The sequence below is a fragment of the Notolepis coatsorum genome, assembly GCF_963971535.1.
Source record: "Notolepis coatsorum genome assembly, chromosome: 3".
NCBI classification, from domain to species: Eukaryota; Metazoa; Chordata; class Actinopteri; order Aulopiformes; family Paralepididae; genus Notolepis; species Notolepis coatsorum.
Genome location: NC_140167.1, coordinates 20441213 through 20461508, shown reverse-complemented (window position 1 = coordinate 20461508; position 20296 = coordinate 20441213). Strand labels below are relative to the sequence as shown.

General features: G+C 42.6%; 1 protein-coding gene and 1 long non-coding RNA gene across 2 annotated transcripts in view; both read right to left on the bottom strand.

Moving 5' to 3' along the window:
* Positions 1–360: 360 nt before the first annotated feature.
* On the bottom strand, positions 361–4020 carry LOC311225663. Its single transcript, XR_014619523.1, has 2 exons — positions 1877–4020; positions 361–1831 (listed from the first exon to the last, which is right to left on the bottom strand). It is a non-coding gene; the product is annotated as an uncharacterized lncRNA (long non-coding RNA).
* Positions 4021–4101: 81 nt separating this feature from the next.
* Positions 4102–20296, bottom strand: part of uggt1 (UDP-glucose glycoprotein glucosyltransferase 1) — a 72364-nt gene continuing 56169 nt past the window's right edge. Inside the window, exons 26-40 of the mRNA XM_084311054.1 lie at positions 19524–19626; positions 19221–19300; positions 17485–17674; positions 16855–17013; positions 16114–16199; positions 15733–15817; positions 12855–12943; positions 11248–11352; positions 10415–10499; positions 9709–9891; positions 8400–8560; positions 7309–7423; positions 6809–6925; positions 5190–5340; positions 4102–4336 (exon numbers count right to left, since the gene is read on the bottom strand). Coding sequence (XP_084167180.1) covers positions 4317–4336; positions 5190–5340; positions 6809–6925; positions 7309–7423; positions 8400–8560; positions 9709–9891; positions 10415–10499; positions 11248–11352; positions 12855–12943; positions 15733–15817; positions 16114–16199; positions 16855–17013; positions 17485–17674; positions 19221–19300; positions 19524–19626 — 1729 coding nt within the window. The 3' untranslated portion in view covers positions 4102–4316. The remainder of the gene's footprint in view (positions 4337–5189; positions 5341–6808; positions 6926–7308; positions 7424–8399; positions 8561–9708; positions 9892–10414; positions 10500–11247; positions 11353–12854; positions 12944–15732; positions 15818–16113; positions 16200–16854; positions 17014–17484; positions 17675–19220; positions 19301–19523; positions 19627–20296) is intronic.

Below are 20296 nucleotides of genomic sequence, written 5' to 3'. Positions count from 1 at the left end.
ATTTGACTAAAGACCTCATTCTTGGGTGGCAGGTGCAGGGATGGCTGGATGGCATTTCCCAGGACTAAGTCACCTTTCCAACAAGATATTAGTTTAAAAGACTGTCTGCCAGTGACCTTATCGGAAACATGTCTCATCTTGAAGATCATCCCCAACTTGCCAGAATGTCCTCTGTAAATCTGGACAGCTCGTATCATGGTTGACGGATCATCTCTCCACTCATCAGATATGTTATTTCTACTGATTAGTTGTGGAAAATACCTCTTAACAATTCATTCTCAATAATGAAAAAAAATCCAGCCAGGTTACATAACATGTCGGCCACGTGGACATACAAGAGACGAGTCATTTAACCACACGTGTTGCTGGGTGCTTTATTGTTGGGAGTTTTATTTAAAAAAAGAGAATAGATTGCCCACAATTAGCCAAAACAAAAACGCAGGAGCACTAGACGGGTCATGTCAGAGGGCAGATAGGACCAAATTGCTTTAGTCTTTCCATTCAAACTGGAAATTGAAAAACGCAACTTAAAGAAATAATTTTTTTTTAATCTTTTCCCCCCCTTCCTTTTTTCCGATTTTTCTCCCATCCCACTGTTAGTCGTTATGCCAATTCCCAATCCCCTTCCTGGTTGTTGCGCACCCTCCCCTACTGTTGGTCCGGGAGGCCGGAGACTGTCACATGCTTTCCTCCGACACATGTGCAGCCAGCCTGGCAGCGCAGATTCTCCCTGGGAGAGTGTAACGTGTGGAAGGTCACACTACCTCTCTCCAGATCCTTCCCTTGCTGAGCAGGCGCCCCGACCGAACTGTAGGAGTCGCTGTCCACAACGCCCAGGACCCACCCACCAGCTTTCCCACCCCTAACACTGCCAATTGTGTTAGTATGAGCGACCAGCCAAGCTGGTGGCAGCGCCGAGAGCTGGGCTCGAACCCAACGTCTCCAGCGTTGATGGCGAGCGCCTTGCCCACTACACCACCTAGCCGCCCCAAGAAATAACACATTTCAAATTCTTTAATTATCTTGAGGGTAAAAGAAGTTTATGGCCATTTTCAAATTGGAATTGCATTTGTTTCCTATATAGATGAGTTTCTTTGCAACACCATGGCAGAGATGTGTGAGCAACCAGGTGGGCAGAATGCTAGGGAACAGATTTGTTGCACAGTAAATTGCACACATCTGTTCATAGTCTGAAGGAGGGGGTCTGATAATTGCTCATCATTGCCTGAGAGCTAATTATTAAGGCAGTCTGAGCCAAACAAGCGGGACACTTAACCACAAAGTAATATAACGATTATTCCAACGTTATTCATGAACCGACACGATTTTCAAAGGACATATTTCTCACACTGACCACAATCCTGTTCTTAGCAGTCACTTAGCAACACTGGGGATCGCCTCTGGCTGTGTGCGTATGGAGCCATGTTGGTAAACATGAAATCCATCTATTGAAGGGGAATTGACCTCTAACCTAAGTAGAGCGAGAACAGCCTACTGTTAGACTCCCACACCCATTCCTATGCACATAAGGATGAGAGGCATCACAAGCCATCCACCATCCTGCTCATCACAGCTGTCTGACTTAACTGCACCTTCTTATATAATACAGTCCTATCTCTGGCAACCTTCCCTTAACAGAATTATATTTTTTGGTCTCGTGTGCTTTTTCCAGCTGGGACTCTTTATAGAAATTTGTTTGAAGCTGTCATCTGTCAAGAGAAACAAAGATTTACTTCCTACCTAGACAAATTAACCCACACAAAAATCCAACATTCACGTCCTACCTAGCCAGGTTAACCCCGCACAAAAAAGGCCAACATTCACATCCTACCTAAACAGATTAACCCTGCACTAAATGCCAACATTCACATCGTACCTAAACAGATTGACCCTGCACTAAACGCCAATGGAGAATTTGTGTCGCGGAAATAATTTAAAAGAGGCTCGGTAGGTTTGTCACTATGCAGATCCTCAAATTGACAGAGCATTAAAACTGGCATCAAAACTCAAACGTGCACTCTAGTGCTGTGTGGCTCTGTATGTTGTATGTAGCTCCGTGGCTCTGTATGTTGTATGTAGCTCCGTGGCTCTGTATGTTGCATGTAGCTTCGTGGCTCTATGTAGTTGCATGTAGCTTCGTGACTCTGTATGTAGTTGCATGTAGCTTCGTGGCTCTATGTATGTAGTTGCATGTAGCTTCGTGGCTCTCTGTAGTTGCATGTAGCTTCGTGGCTCTATGTAGTTGCATGTAGCTTTGTGGCTCTCTGTATGTAGTTGCATGTAGCTTCGTGGCTCTATGTAGTTGCATGTAGCTTCGTGGCTCTATGTAGTTGCATGTAGCTTCGTGGCTCTATGTAGTTGCATGTAGCTTCATGGCTCTATGTAGTTGCATGTAGCTTCGGGACTCTATGTAGTTGCATGTAGCTTCGTGGCTCTATGTAGTTGCATGTAGCTTCGTGGCTCTATGTAGTTGCATGTAGCTTCGTGGCTCTGTATGTTGCATGTAGCTTTGTGGCTCTCTGTATGTAGTTGCATGTAGCTTCGTGGCTCTATGTAGTTGCATGTAGCTTCGTGGCTCTATGTAGTTGCATGTAGCTTCGTGGCTCTGTATGTTGCATGTAGCTGTGGCTCTATGTATGTAGTTGCATGTAGCTTCGTGGCTCTATGTAGTTGTGGCAGGTGGTGTAAATGCAGCTTGGGCAAACTATGAGACGGAGGAAGCGAGCAAACGAACGAACGCACACACGCACAAACAAATGAACCAACCAACTAAGCCACATAGTTCAGCAGTTAACAGAGGTGCTCCTTCCTGGAACACAATAATTAACATCTCTTTTACAAAATCAAATCAACAAAATTCCCAAAACACTTTAGTGTGGAGATAACGATGTCATTGTATTCCAAATCCCCCGCCCTCTTTCCTTTCAAATCAAAGAGTGGCAAATGCGTTGGATTTGCGAGACCGCTTCCACGCGTGTTTTTAATACAAAATGTTGTACATTGAATAACAATTAGTTTGGTATGGTTTTTACCAGAAATGTTCAATAAATGACTTTGCAGCATCCCTACACTGGTGCCCTCATTGAGAATTCAAGGATCTATGAACCATGATAGGTTCGCAGGAGTAGTTGCATCACACAGGAAGTACAGAGAAGCTCCTCCCCCTCCAGTGGAATATTGTGAAAAGTTTTACACAAATAACAACCTGTACAAAGTCCTGCCTCCAAGAGGAGTTAACTGTAGAAAATAACATGTTTTTGAGTGGAGGGGACCTTTAAAAAGATATGCTGGCCCTTTCTTCCATCATGCAGCATCTATCCATGCATCCCCACCACAGCCTGAGACATCCATCCATCCATCCCTGAGTTGGACACTGTGATGGGGAACAGGAGCTCGCCGGTCGGGAGCTGATCGAGCCTGCCTCAGCGCCTGCCTCAGCGCCTGCCTCAGCGCCTGCCTCAGCGCCTGCCTCAGCGCCTGCCTTTTGTTCACGTTGAAAACCAGTCCTGAAGTCTAATCGTCAAACTAAAAACTGCACACCAGCCAGAGACTAAACCGGTTCACATCAGTGCCTTAAAATCTATAACCTCAACCCCATTCGAGGCCTGGTTCCATTTACAAAATCCATTCCAGAGTACAAAATCCTCCCTAAATCCTTAATTGAACCAGATTATTTATAGATGGTAGTGACCTCCGGCACCCGCCTACCTACAGTTGGTTTGTGGGAAAGTTAACAAGCGGGGAGGCCTTCTCCCCGTGGGGTTAGCGTCACGGGAAATGCCCCCCCCCCCCCCCCCCCGTGCTCACAGACAGACTAAAAACAGACCTCCAATCAGTGCAATCCTACACAGAGAAAAATGTACTACAGAGGAGGGGGAGGGGGGCTACTGACGATGACAGAATTCTTATACATGGTTTGTTACACAAATACATTCTCACTGCACGCGCACACACACATACATACATACACACGCACGCACACACACACACACATACATACACATATACCACTTCCACCTGACCACTATAGAACCCCTCACGTTGTGTGTATATATATGTATATATATATATATATATATATATATATATATATATATATATATATATATTATATATACATACACACACAAAAAGAAAATTATGTATGAATGTTTGGATCAAATCAAGAGCTCATTGGTGGTCAGTCTAGTCGCAGTCAGCCTGGTCCTCGAGGAGAGGAGCCTCTCTGTGAAGCAGACTCTTTAAACAGAGTCCAATTCACTGTCTCGTCACAGAGTCCAATTCACTGTCCCGCCACCACAGCCTTCACTGGACACTCACAACTCTGTGTGGACATCTGAGAGAGGGGGAGAGAGAGAGAGATAGAGAGAAGAGGGAGAGAGAGAGAGAGAGAGAGAGAAGAGGGAGGTTAATCTTTGGTGCGAGAAAGGCACGATTGATGACAGTTATCCTAGTGCACAAGCCGCGTCGCAACTATGACACAGTGCGTCCATATTAAATACTTAACCTATCGACATAAACGATACCTTGTGGAATACTGTGAGGCACTTCACTTGAAGCGTGACAACTTACAAATTGGACAATGGAAAGGAGATTCCTAAACAGTTAGTAGGCCATTAGTAGTAGGACAATTGTACTAGGAAACTATGAATTTGAATGATTGCAGGTGAGGAAGACTCGCCGTTGTTGGGAAGTACCCTCCTGCCACCTAGTGGCTCTTTTTTTAACTGCAGCGTGTGCACTCTTTCACATCAAACAGCAGGTGATATTTGTCACATTCAGCAGTTAAGAGCGTTAACAAACTAATATCTGAATTATTAACAACTGAACATATAACACGCTATTAACTATTTTACTTCTTTTTTTGGACAACTGTCATTTACATTTTCTAATTCTTCACATTTGCTTAAAACGAGCTTCTTATTTTTGTCAGACCATTTTTTCAGTGTAGAGTTCTCTCTCCTGATTGGATAAAGTGGGAACGGGATACCAAAAAATGTATATGTATTTATATAAATATATGCATGTACAGTATATGTAGTACCGGTGTCTTGTTGCTGTGTTGTGTGGTTGTATATGTTTATATAAATATATATGTTGTACAGTATGTATAGTACCTGTGTCTTGTTGCTGTGTTGTGTGGTTGTATATGTTTATATAAATATATATATGTACAGTATGTATAGTACCTGTGTCTTGTTGCTGTGTTATGTGGGTTTCTGCTGCTCTCTCCTGGACTCTGGACTGGAGGCGTTTAATCTCCTGGTCGTAGTCGGTCCACTCTGCTACGATACGCACCGCAGCATTCAGCTTAGGCTCCTTAGTCTTAGGGTTGTTACACTGTGTGGAGGAGAGAGGGGGAGATGGTGGGAGGGATGGTGGGAGGGAGATAGAGGGTAGAATGGAAGGATGAAGGAAGATAGGCAAGGATAGAGGGAGATAGAGGGTAGAAGGGAAGGATGAAGGAAGATAGGGAAGGATGAAGGGAGATAGAGGGTAGAAGGGAAGGATGAAGGAACATAAAGGATGAAGGGAGATAGAGGGTAGAAGGGAAGGATGAATGAACATAGGGAAGGATGAAGGGAGATAGAGGGTAGAAGGGAAGGATGAAGGAACATAAGCAAGGATAGAGTGAGATAGAGGGTAGAAGGGAAGGATGAAGGAAGATAGGGAAGGATAGAGGGAAGCATAAAGGAATTGATTGATTGAACATTTTATTAACAGATTGCAGAATGGGTACAATACAGTACGGCTCAATACACACAACATAGGCAAGGATAGAAGGGAAGGATAAAGTTAGATAAGAGTGTAAAATGGAAGGATGAAGGAAGGATATAGGTAGATAGGGAAGGATAAAGGAAGATAGGGAAGGATAGAGGAAGATAGAGAAAGATACGAGGGTAGAAGGGAAAGATAGAGGAAGATATGGAAGTTAAAGGAAGACAGGGGAGGATAGAGAGAAGCATAAAGGAAGATAGGAAGATAGAGGAAAAATAAAGATAGAAGGATAGGGGGAGGGAGAGAACGATAGAGGGAGGAAGAGCAGAAGTCTATGTCGTATCTCTTCATGCTGAACATGATCATATGAATCACTATGCAACAACCATCAAATGCACACAGCACACACACCCACACGCACACACTCACTCAAACAAACAACACACTGCAGCACCCACTCTCCACACTTTAGATCACACAAACACACTTACACTTTATATTTATTGATAAAGGATTTGCACTACAACTCGTACACCTACTGTGAATTGTACCTAAATTGCACCTCGTCCCATTTCTCCATTTCTGCCTTGCACTATATAGTATTGTATATTAGTACACTGCACAGTATTGTATATTGTATGGTAACTACGTCTATTCTGCATCGAACATTGTACATATGTCTAAACTGAACACTGTGACCTCATTTTTTTACTTCTAATTTTACTATGTTATTTTATTTCATACTTATCTTGTCTTGAACAGTCTCTGGAGCGCAACAGTAAGAAGCATTTTGTATAAAAGTATTCTGTACTTCTGTATGACAACTATTAAAGAAACTTGAAACTTGAAACTTGATATATCAGGGATGTGATTCTTCAGGATTTATCAGGACGTTTGGACTCACAACCCCTTATTCACAATATAGATCCCAGATCGCTCATCTTTTGATACTGCTTTTATCCCTGCAGGTATATCTGTGCATGTATGTGCACACTGACAGACCTGAGCAGATCTGCATCATAGATCTATAAAGCCTCAGGGTTCCTGACCAGAGCTGCATCATAGAGCTATAAAGCCTCAGGGTTCCTACCAGGTCTATGGTCTTGGCCTTCTTCTTGGAGCTCTCGTCACACCAGGTCTCGCACCACAGCCACTCCTGAGGCAGGGACTTGATGGGCACCTGGTGGATCATGTTGTTGGGAAGATCCTGGAGAGACGGGAGAGAAGGAAGGAGATGAAGGAGACGGCTTAAAGATTCGCACAATAGTGGCACCCTGTGGCCATGAGAGGTAAGTGCTTTTTTTTGTTTTACATGGAGCCAAACATAGAGGCAGCAAGGGGGGAAAAGTATGTCTTCAAGCAAGGTAATGTTGGCAACTGTTTTTCATTCGTGTCATTCACATTTATGCTCCAGAAATTAGACTGTAGCCTTTGTTTGGTCCCCAAAACATCACTTCTTGACTTTTGAGCAATACATCAAGATTTTAGTTGAGTGTAGTGCCTCCAATTTTCTAAGGAACAGATAAAAAGACAGACAATGATAAGACATAGATAGATAGATAGATAGATAGATAGCTAAATAAGACAGACCTGGTCCAGGTTGGACAAGCTGTTGGGGTCTTGGCTGAGTCCCTGGTACTGTCCTCGGAGTCTGTCCCCTGCTGCTATCTTACGGAACTTCTTCAGGTCGACCACGTACAGAGCACTGGAGGACAGAAATGATTGGATGAAAGAGTTAGTGAGGAAAGTGTGTGTGTGTGTGTGTGTGAGAGTGAGAGTGAGAGTGAGAGTGAGAGTGAGAGTGAGAGTGAGAGTGAGAGAGAGAGAGAGAGAGAGAGAGAGAGAGAGAGAGAGAGAGAGAGAGAGAGAGAGAGATCTAGTGAGTGCCTGGTGCAATAGTAATATACAATGATAGCATGTACAATAATGCTGTATATACTGTGTGTATGTATATATATTATATACACACAGTATATATACATAATATATATATATATATATATATATTTATTCTTACCATATATATATATATACCGTATGTACATATCCCTTACCTACTCTAGTTACGCTGCTGGCCAGTATGACTACTACCATAGTGTCTTTATACCTGCATCACTGTACATATTAATATTACAACTCTGATTAGCACTACACCCAGTAGCACTAATTTATATATTTATATATTTTATACCCATTTTAATATCCTGTACATTGTATATTACTATTGCACTTTACCCTTACATTTTCACTCTGGTTGGATGCCAAACCTCATTTCGTTGTACTGTACTTGTGCTGTATAATGACAATAAATTTGAATACAATCTAATCTCATTTAATTTAGTCAACACATCTCTAAAATTGTATTTCCCACGACTAAACCCAGGAAATAACTCAGCGTGGCGGAAAAAAAGAGACCAAACTGACCGATTCCTGGACTACTAGAATAGAAGCAGCTGCCTTAACCTGATGTGGTATTTGCGCCCGGCCAGGTGACTGGCCCAGTAGTTAGACTTCCAGAAGCCCTAACCTGATGTGGTATTTGCGCCCCAGACTTCCAGAAGCCCTAACCTGATGTGGTATTTGCGCCCCAGACTTCCAGAAGCCATAACCTGATGTGGTATTTGCGCCCCAGACTTCCAGAATACCTGATGTGGTATTTGCGCCCCAGACTTCCAGAATACCTGATGTGGTATTTACGCCCGGCCAGGTGACTGGCCCAGTAGCCAGACTTCCAGAAGCGATAGCCGTCCATCTCTCTCCTGCTCTCACAGAACGGAGTGTAACCGTAGGGGGCGCCGTCCAGGTTGAAGTCACGCAGCTCCGTGAGGTCCGTACGCACAATCTGTAGGACAGTAGGAAGAAGAGAGCAGAGTGTGAATCAGGAAGGGAAAGAGGAAGCTATGGTTGTTCTGATACACATTTCCTAGTGGAGCTGCAAGCAATACAACTCATTTGACTTTGCCTCAGAAAGTGTCCTCATCTGTCGTGTTCTTGAGAATGATATTAAGCGATAAACATTCAACTAGAGCTCGGTGACGTGGGAGAAAATAAACATTGTGATAAATCGCAGACTTTCATAGGCCCGACAGTCTCAAATATCAATATCATTATTGAAGCAAGAAGAATTCAAACATCAACTATTTTAGAAAACAGAATTGTGCATATTGTCCAACCCTACAGTGAGCTGCTTCTATTAAAGATGCGATAAGGAGAATTTTCAACAAAATATATCAGTCGGATTGATTGTGATTGCTTAATATAATTACAGTAAACAAAAGAGACCATTGCTGAAACAATTGGTGTCCTAAATCCTAGACTACGTTTCCCATAAACCCCGTCGCTTCATGTTTTTCCGTTAGCTCCGCCCCACAGCATGGGGACATTTGTTTTATGACAAGAGTAGAAGCTGAGAAGCCTTGCTAATGGTGAACGTGAAGTTATCTTTGTTGATAAAGCAGGTTGTTTGGAAAGGCTTCCTTTGTGCTGTAATGCCTTCAGCAGCACTCCTGTGGGTCCGACCCGGACAAACGCCATATCAACACAAAATAAAAGATATCCATGAACTCGTCGCAGCAATTATCTTTCATCCTCATCCGTCTCAACATGTTTCTGCAGTAATCCTGCCAAGGTATGCACATTGGATTTATGATGATAAATAATCACATCCCTGATATTTATGATCATGTTCAGTATGAAGAGATACAATGTTGACTTCTGCTCTCCCTCCCACTATCCTTCCCTATCTTCCTCTATGCTTCTCTCTATCCTTCCCCATCTTCCTCTATCCTTCCCCATCTTCCTTTATCCTTCCCTATCTTCCTCTATCGTTCCCCATCTACCCCTATCCTTCCTCTATCCTTCCATATCTTCCTCTATCCTTCCCTATCCTTCCCCATCTTCCTCTATCCTTCCATATCTTCCTCTATCCTTCCCTACACATGTGCAGAGAGGGTGAATGAAAGAGAGTATGTGTGTCTGTGTGTTATTTACCTGATCCGCGTCCACAAACAGGAACTTGTCCACGGCGAGGGGGAAGAGCACGTCCAGGAAGAGGATCTTGTAGCCCCAGATGATCCTCTGCTTCTCCGTCTGTTGGTGTAACCAGCGGGGCCACTTGTACTGAACCAGCTCGTACTGGAAACCATACTCCTTGGCCATGTGGGGGATGAACTCCTGTGGGGCGCGGGCGTGCACACACACACACACACACACACACACACACACACACACACACACACACACACATACACATACACACGCACACACATCAGGGGAGTGGCTGTGAAAAACAGGTAAGGACTAATGGAAGGAAAGGCAGAAGAAGAAGGACTTTCGTTTAGAAATGAATGGGAATTGTCCAAAAACTGACAGCGGTGCTTTTTCTCCTGAGTGCCAGCTGGTGCAGGTAAAGCAAAGTAAACAAAAGCATACTTAGACTGACACCATCTTATTAATGGATTTACATGTAAGCAAAGGAGAGAACAACACATTTTGCATGTCTTGCTTCATCAGGTTCGCTCCATCTTAAATGGGAATTGTGTCTAAAAAGTAATAACTAAAAATAAATAATAATGCAATCACATCACCGATGCGTAGTGAATGCAGATGTTCAGAAGTCATATTGACATTCTTCCAATCAAAATATCAGTGAAAATCTCCACATAAAGGAATAAAGAGAATAGAGTTAGAGCTCTACCTTAAAAGCGGGGGACAGGTAGTTCTTCAGGAACCAGAACTTGACAGGAGTTTTAGTGTGCTTCAGAACCGACAGCATCATGATCCTGAGGACAGAACAAGACTAAAGTCACTGGTGTCACGACAACAAAGAATATCACAGGACATAACAACACAAACACTGTACAACAACTAGGGCTGGTAGAATAGACCATTCTGAATGAACTAGCACCATATGACATTGTAATTTCTACTGGAAAAGTAAATACAGCAAAATACTGTTATGCCGTCAAAATTACTGAAAGTAGGGCGGCTAAGTGGCGCAGTGGGCAAGGCGCTCGCCACTAACGCAGGAGATGCTGGGTTCGAGCCTAGCTCTCGGCGTTGCTTCCGGCTTGGCTGGTCGTCATACTAATACAATTGGCACAATTTGGCAGTATTAGGGGGGTGGGAAAGCCGGTGGGTGGGGATCGGACGTTGTGGACAGCGACTCCTACAGGTCGGTTGGTGCGCCTGTACAGCAGAATCAGGAAGCATCGGGGGCAGCGTGAGCCTCCCACGCGTTACTCCTCGCCACTGAGAGATCGCGCTGTACAGGTGAAAAGATGAGACAGCTGCCCCCTCATGTACCGGAGGGGACACGTGATGCAAGGCTTCGTCCACATTGCAGCCGACCAGTTGGAGGCATGGTCTAACAACGTTCGAGACAGGGGAGGGTAGAATTGGACAATACGAAATTGGGATGGGAGAAAAATTTTAAATTGGGAGAAAAAGTAGATAAAATAAAATAAAAAAATGAAAGTATTGTGATGTACTTTGGTACGTTGTCCAGTCCCGACGCAAACATGCACTCACCTGAGGAACCTCTCATACAGGTGACCAGAGGCCAAAGAGAATATGTTAAGTACGTCATCTTTCTCCAGTTTGGGTTCCTCCGTCTTCACTCCACCTGTGAACCCTCTGTGTGAGAGAGAGAGAGTGAGAGAGAGGGAGGGAGTGAGAGCGCGAGAGAGTGAGAGAGAGGGAGGGAGTGAGAGAGCGAGAGAGTGAGAGAGAGTGAGAGAATGTCCATTGAAAAGATAAAACTGAAACAAGCATGTAATTTGTGTGATTTGTAACAAACTGACAATTTGCCTACAAAAAAGTTATTATTACTATATTATTACATGGCGTTTTCACATTCGCCGAAATGCTTGCTTGTGATTGGTCAATAGCCCCCCGACAGCGGTCATATATTTTTCAATAATGACCGCTGTGGGACAATAATGACCGATGTGCGCAGCTGTTCGCAATCAAGCCCACATCAGTGCAGCAAATCAGACACACCTGCCGCGGCTGCACTGACAGCGGAGTGTGTGTAGATTACAGCGGAGCCAGAACAGAGGCTGCCCGCGATAATAATAATCACTTTATTTGGGCTGACAGAGCCACAGAACAACTGCGATTTGTCAAATGAATTAGGTATATTGTTAGTAAGTTAGCCATGTAATAAGCGGGATAATGTATAGCTTTACTCGGTCATTGTCGCAAAATAATTGACCTTCACTGACGTTTAAAACACCTCGCCGAAGCGGCTCGGTATTTTAAACTACGTGTCGGTCAATTATTTTGCGACAATGACCTCGTAGCTATACATTATCCCTTACTTATTATTATTATTATTATTATTATTATTATTATTATTATTATTATTATTATTATTATTATTATTATTATTATTATTATTATTATTATTATTATTATTATATTCCCTGCCCTCCCTTGCTGTCTTGATCCAACCATGATCTATAGGCATCCATCCAATTAATTGACATTATTATGAAACACATTGATGGTGAAACACATTTGCTCCATTTGGTCCTCTTTGATGGAGTTTGCACATATTTCCTAACCATTATAAATTCTATAATGACTGGATTATTGGGCATAGAGAGATATATCATATCTGGACCAACAGTGTTGAAGGAGCTGCAACTTGTTAAATGCCCTATTGGTCCGTCAACACATTACAGACATGTTTCTTAAATGGCACCCCCTATTGGTCCGTCAACACATTACAGACATGTTTCTTAAATGGCACCCCCTATTGGTCTACTGTCAACACATTACAGACATGTTTCCTAACCTACATTAAACATACAAACGACGTTTTACAATGATTGGACCATTCCACCAGCCAAAATGATAACCATTTGACATCAGTTTCAAGGGCTTAATCTAAAATATTCTTCAAACTTTATGCAATTTATCCCCAACACAGCAGCTCACTGTGTTAGCAGGGACTTTTGTATGACAATTCAAGGCTTCGTTTGACATTCAATCAGTGTCAAGCAATCAGCTTATAGTAGTTTATAATAGTTGGGTGGCAGTGTATTAGAAAGGTGACTGGATAACCACATATGGATCTAAATGGAAGGATATACAGATGGATATATAGAGGGTGGTTATGAATCAGACTATACCTGGTCAGAGATTCCCAGAATCCAGAGTCGTTCTCCTGAGTTCCATCACTCAACAGCTCCTCGTTGATCTTATCTGGCTTCTTCTGGACCTGATCAACACAGTCATTTTAAATCACTCAGTTAGCCAATTCACTAATGGCAAAGGGCAGGTAATGCCATTTATACAGAGACAAAGATACACTCACTCGGGCGGTCAACATTCTTAACATTGTAAACCATTGCACTGAAGAACCAATATAACATTTTGAAATATTATTTGACAGCCTGTGCAGATGTAAAGTCAATCCAAATCGCTTGGAGTGTGAATGTGATATATCACAATAAAGTAAAACCTCTACTGTCTTTGACAATGATACTCAAATAAATAGTTCCTCTGATAACTTAAAACAGAGTTATTTGAAAGGAATTCACCGGGGAGGTCAAGAGCGTAAAGTATCGCTTTATGCAGATGATTTGCTATTGTACCCGTCATATCCTCTGACAAGCCTCCCTAGACTACTAGATAAGCAGGCAAAATGCTCCAAGCTAGAGAGGATAAGATACTCTCTCTCCAAGCTAGAGAAGATAAGATACTCTCTCCAAGCTAGAGAAGATAAGATACTCTCTCCAAGCTAGAGAAGATAAGATAATTTCTCTCCAAGCTAGAGAAGATAAGATACTTTCTCTCCAAGCTAGAGAAGATAAGATACTCTCTCTCCAAGCTAGAGAGGATAAGATACTCTCTCTCCAAGCTAGAGAGGATAAGATACTCTCTCTCCAAGCTAGAGAAGATAAGATACTCTCTCTCCAAGCTAGAGAAGATAAGATACTCTCTCTCCAAGCTAGAGAAGATAAGATACTCTCTCTCCAAGCTAGAGAGGATAAGATACTTTCTCTCCAAGCTAGAGAGGATAAGATACTCTCACTCCAAGCTAGAGAGGGTAAGATACTTTCTCTCCAAGCTAGAGAGGATAAGATACTCTCACTCCAAGCTAGAGAAGATAAGATACTCTCTCCAAGCTAGAGAGGATAAGATACTCTCACTCCAAGCTAGAGAAGATAAGATACTCTCTCTCCAAGCTAGAGAAGATAAGATACTTTCTCTCCAAGCTAGAGAGGGTAAGATACTTTCTCTCCAAGCTAGAGAAGATAAGATACTTTCTCTCCAAGCTAGAGAAGATAAGATACTTTCTCTCCAAGCTAGAGGGGATAAGATACTCTCACTCCAAGCTAGAGAGGATAAGATACTCTCTCTCCAAGCTAGAGAGGATAAGATACTCTCTCTCCAAGCTAGAGAGGGTAAGATACTTTCTCTCCAAGCTAGAGAAGATAAGATACTTTCTCTCCAAGCTAGAGAGGATAAGATACTCTCACTCCAAGCTAGAGAGGATAAGATACTTTCTCTCCAAGCTAGAGAAGATAAGATACTCTCTCTCCAAGCTAGAGAAGATAAGATACTCTCTCTCCAAGCTAGAGAAGATAATATACTCTCACTCCAAGCTAGAGAGGATAAGATACTCTCACTCCAAGCTAGAGAGGATAAGATACTTTCTCTCTCCAATGGTCTGTTCTGAGATTCTACACAATTTGGCAGCCTTTCCTGACATTTGTAGAAAATGTAACCCCATAATATGTATAAACCACTGTTTCTCCTCTTCTGCAAGTGTGTAAAATGACTCCACTTTAATTTAGCGGTGTGGGTCTGGTGAGTGGGTGGGTGGCAGGCTGAGTTAGACTAGGAGTAGATTGGATGTGTACTGTTTGTTTTAAAAAAAAAATAAAAAAAACTTGATCAAAAACATATATGTCTCTTCGTCTTGAGGTACTAGTTTACTCGTTATTGCCCGCCAATCTAATACGTTTTTATGATCGTTGTTTCCTTTATTCGCTATTGGCATTCATAATTCATCCAGGAAGGCTCCGGGAGCCAGCTGGACCCTGTCTGATATTTCAACGCCTCAATACCGCCGCCTGGTGGATTTCGGGCGAGTTGCACTCCACTCTAAACCGGATGTGGCGCTCTGTGCATCGGGGAAAATCCTCCTGCAGAGCTATCTTGTTATGTTGATCAAGACAAACACTCGAGTGCATTTGATCGCTTTCGAGACGCAAGAATCAATATGCTTTCGGCGTTTATTGAGTCAAAAAAAACGGAAAATGGATCTAGCAGATTGAAATCAAATAATTAAGAATTTCTTTTCTCCAGACTCATCGGCCACAGGTAAGAGGAATCTAACGTTAATTCCAGCTCGATTGTCCATTTATTTCATTGCAGTCCATCCGATCAACGTATGATGTCGTACTAAGGAAAGCCGTTACTGACAATCAAGGAATCATAAACGACCCCCCCCCCCCCCCTTCCTTCACGCATGATGGAGCATAATGTATACCGAGCATATGCATTTGAATTTTTTTATATAGCGTGTATAGGAACGAAACGCCAATCGATAATGTATAATATGCGTCTGGGCCTATAACTCGCGTTCTAGGGATTACCGCTCTACACTCCAAAAACACACTTATATTCATGACGGTACTAACACGACAATGTATGAATGGAAAAATATAACGTTCCCACATCCTGAACGATAGATACCCGATGTTGAATGGGCCATAGTAATGTCGATATAGCTATAATATTTAAAAAGTAATAGCCCTGCAAAGAAGGTGAGCGACTCCATAGGCTTACAGCACTGGCAGAGAGTGGTATAAGATGGGCAAACTGCGTGGCACAGAATGTGTTAACAAAGACCCATAACAAACTGTACCGTAAACCATAAAAAAAAACATCATTCCAATTGAACCATTCCCATTCTGAATGGGGGATTTGACATGGCTCCTCTTGCTCTCCGGTCTCTGTTAAGTCTCGACGGTCGTTGTGTCAAAAGCTCCAACAGACCTTGACTTTGATGATCCGGCTCTTGAAGTTGTTGAGCACCACTATGAGGTCATCAGAGTCAGCCGGAGAGTCTGTTCCATCATGGCTGCAGGGGAGAGAAACCAGACAACTGAGTCTACATGCAAGAGGATATGACATAAAACATTTAAATAATAATAACAATAATATATATATAGTATAGAATAGAAATACTTTAATCATCCAGAAGGAAATAATTTTTACACTACAAATCGCTCACATAAACATTTAGACAGAACAAAGTCACGAATACAGTCAGGTCCTATGACTGTTGGTCCCTTAAAAAGAGGGGGGCATGTGTAGAAACTGTTATTCCTACAAAATTGTGAAAATTGTGTGTCAATGTCCAAATATTGATCTCACCTGTAGATCTTGTAGATATCGTCAGATCGTCCTTTCCTCAGCCTCAGCATCCACGCTCCTGGGTTGGCCTTCAACTGGAAGTAACCCTAAGAGCAGAACGAAAAGAAAAAAAACAGTATTACCTGGCGCATTGGAACGAGGCCTGTGTAGACTCAATCAGTGACGTGCTTATTCCATGTAATTGTACATGATTGAGTGAGTCTACACAGTCATCTTTTCAAATGATTTAGAACCTTGATAAAGGCGTCAGAGAGCAACCTCTAGGACAAAAGCATTTGTTTTGTTTTGACGTGTGGGTTGGGAGTTTAGTAACTTATTACACTGTGAATTACTTCAGACCGCTCTTGGCAGAGCCTGAGGTGTAGCCAGCAGTAGAAAACCCCCCTCCATCAATCAACTCCAACCCACACGTCAGACCAAAACAATGACAAATGTAAACAAAGCATAACATCAAGAGGGGCTCTTTTGAGGTCCTTTTAGAGGTCGCTGTTTGATGACATTACAGATTCTACCTTTAACAGAATCCAGAGTTTCTGACAGGAATGAGGTCAGGTGGGTTGGAGGTCATAGTTCAGAGGCAGTGTTCCCCCCTAAAATAATTAGCAATCCTGACAGAAAAGAAAGAAAGAAAGAAAGAAAGAAAGAAAGAAAGAAAGAAAGAAAGAAAGAAAGAAAGAAAGAAAGAAAGAAAGAAAGAAAGAAAGAAAGAATCCTGAGGAAGCACTGGTTCAGGTCACCTACCAGGTTTGCCATGACGATAGTGTCCATGATGACGGGCTCGGAGGCGGTTCCCAGGGTGAACTGGAGGCCGCGGGGGGGCTGGCCTGTGCTCACATCGAAACAGTGACCCTCCAGTAACAGGTGCTCCAGTTCATACTCTGCTGCCACGACGTTATCCACCTGAAGCAAAGGACACAAGAGTCATGGAAGCACGAGGGAAGATCCTCTGAATGAGAGTCGAAGTGTCGTGCCTGTGAACCGCTACCAGGGGGGCAGAGTGGCTAACTATGAGGTGAGTGAGGTGTGTGTGTGTGAGTGAGTGAGTGAGTGAGTGAAATCATCGGTCTATGAGGTGCTTCGAAAATATACTCTCGCTCAAGTGACCTTCAAATTTAAAATATGAAATGATAAGAAATATGAAAAACAAGTCATTGGTTTGAAGGAGAGAATGGGACACACACACACACACACACACACACACACACACACACACACACACACACACACACACACACACACACACACACACACACACACACACACACACACACACACACACACACACACACACACACACACACACACACACACACACACACACACACACACACACACACACACACACACACACACACACACACACACACACACCTCTTCCAGGTAGATGTTGTCCAGGTCGTAGCGTGTGTGCACGGACTCCACCATCCAGCTCTCGGGCGTGTTGAGGTTGAGCGTGAAGAGCGGAGTCTGAGGCATGTCGAGGAACTTGGCCAGGGGGCCCAGGGAGAAGCTGCCGTCGGCCTGGAACACCACCTCCGGCTCCAACACGTAGCGGTAGAAACTGGCAGGAGCACACAGGAGAGAACACGCTGGACACACAGGCCACTAACAAGCTCTCGCTGGCTTTTTATTATTGATGGAACACGGCAAAACCAAAGCTCTCCCCCTCTAAGGTCTTCATGTCCTCCCATTTCCTTTATTATTCAGAGGGCCTTGGCGATGAATTTAAAGGAGGTTGGCGTGTGTTTATCAACTTGAGCTCGTAGAAAAACTGAGCATAAGGTGTCGTGGATGTTACAAATGGGCTGTGTGTTCAATCTACATAGTGAAGATGATAAAGGTTGTGTGTTCACTCTACATAGTGAAGAGGATAAAGGTTGTGTGTTCACTCTACATAGTGAAGAGGATAAAGGTTGTGTGTTCACTCTACATAGTGAACATGATAAAGGTTGTGTGTTCACTCTACATAGTGAAGAGGATAAAGGTTGTGTGTTCACTCTACATAGTGAAGAGGATAAAGGCTGTGTGTTCACTCTACATAGTGAAGAGGATAAAGGCTGTGTGTTCAATCTACATAGTGAAGAGGATAAAGGTTGTGTGTTCACTCTACATGGTGAAGAGGATAAAGGTTGTGTGTTCACTCTACATAGTGAAGAGGATAAAGGTTGTGTGTTCACTCTACATGGTGAACATGATAAAGGTTGTGTGTTCACTCTACATAGTGAAGAGGATAAAGGTTGTGTGTTCACTCTACATAGTGAAGAGGATAAAGGTTGTGTGTTCACTCTACATAGTGAAGAGGATAAAGGCTGTGTGTTCACTCTACATAGTGAAGAGGATAAAGGCGGTGTGTTCAATCTACATAGTGAAGAGGATAAAGGTTGTGTGTTCACTCTACATGGTGAAGAGGATAAAGGTTGTGTGTTCACTCTACATAGTGAAGAGGATAAAGGTTGTGTGTTCACTACATAGTGAAGAGGATAAAGGCTGTGTGTTCACTCTACATAGTGAAGAGGATAAAGGTTGTGTGTTCACTCTACATAGTGAACATGATAAAGGTTGTGTGTTCACTCTACACAGTGAAGATGATAAAGGTTGTGTGTTCACTCTACATAGTGAAGAGGATAAAGGTTGTGTGTTCACTCTACATGGTGAACATGATAAAGGTTGTGTGTTCACTCTACATAGTGAACATGATAAAGGTTGTGTGTTCACTCTACATAGTGAAGATGATAAAGGCTGTGTGTTCACTCTACATAGTGAAGAGGATAAAGGTTGTGTGTTCACTACATAGTGAAGAGGATAAAGGTTGTGTGTTCACTCTACATAGTGAACATGATAAAGGTTGTGTGTTCACTCTACATAGTGAAGAGGATAAAGGTTGTGTGTTCACTCTACATGGTGAAGAGGATAAAGGTTGTGTGTTCACTCTACATGGTGAACATGATAAAGGTTGTGTTCACTCTACATAGTGAACATGATAAAGGTTGTGTGTTCACTCTACATAGTGAAGAGGATAAAGGTTGTGTGTTCACTCTACATAGTGAAGAGGATAAAGGTTGTGTGTTCACTCTACATAGTGAGCATGATAACGGCTGTGTGCTCACCTCTTGAGTGGCATGTCAGAGAGCTTTGACTGGCAGTTCATGAACACACGTAGGTTGACATTCACCAGCTGCTTCAAAACCTGAGGGAGGGAAGAGAAAAAACTAAATAATGACATATAGACGTAATATGTAGATGGAAGTCGAGGGGAAGTAATCAAATAGATCAAAGAAATATACTATATAAGACACACATATATATATATAAATAACGTGAAACATACAGTATATATCATTTACATTATTTTCAATAACACAATAACAAAAGACATCAACTGATTAAATGAGGAACCATAAGGAACCTACCAGTAGGAGAGGAGATAGTTTCTGGGCGTCCCTGGTTACAGGGTCGACCACGGCAATCACATCAAAATATACCTCCCCTTCCTTAGGACGGATCTTTACAGCACTGGGGGAAAAGAAAGAGAAAAAGAATAATCAAGACAAATATGGCAAATCTAAACGGGAAGAGTTATTGTTATTGGTGTCAGAGAGTGTGCGGTTATAATGGTTGATCACGTAATTACTAGTGCAGACATGGTATGTATCATAATAACCTTTGGCTAGATGGTTAAAAGGAACACGCCAACATTTTGGGAAATTAGCTTACCGTCTTCTCCAGAGAGAGACAAGAAGATAGATACCAGTTTCCTCTCTGTGCGTTCAGTAAAAAGCTATCTGTCTGCACGTTAGCCTAGCTTAGCACAATGAATGGAAGAGGACAGTGCCGATTAGCCTAGGCATTGTCCAACTAACACCTCTCCCGAAGGCTAACCGGCACTGTCCGCTTCCATTCATTGTGCTAAGTTAGGCTAACATGCAGCCAGATAGCTTTCTACTGAATGCACAGAGAGGAAACTGGTATCCATCTTCTTCAGAATCAGAATCAGAAAGGTCTTTATTGCCAAGTAGTTTTCACATACAAGGAATTTGCTTTGGATGTTATCGGTGCGACATTAGTGGACAGACATTAACAGACAGATAATACAATAAAGAGTATTATATTATGTCTCTCTCTGGAGAAGACTGTAAACTAATTTCCCAAAATGTTGGCGTATTCATTTAAATGTTGTTCCAAA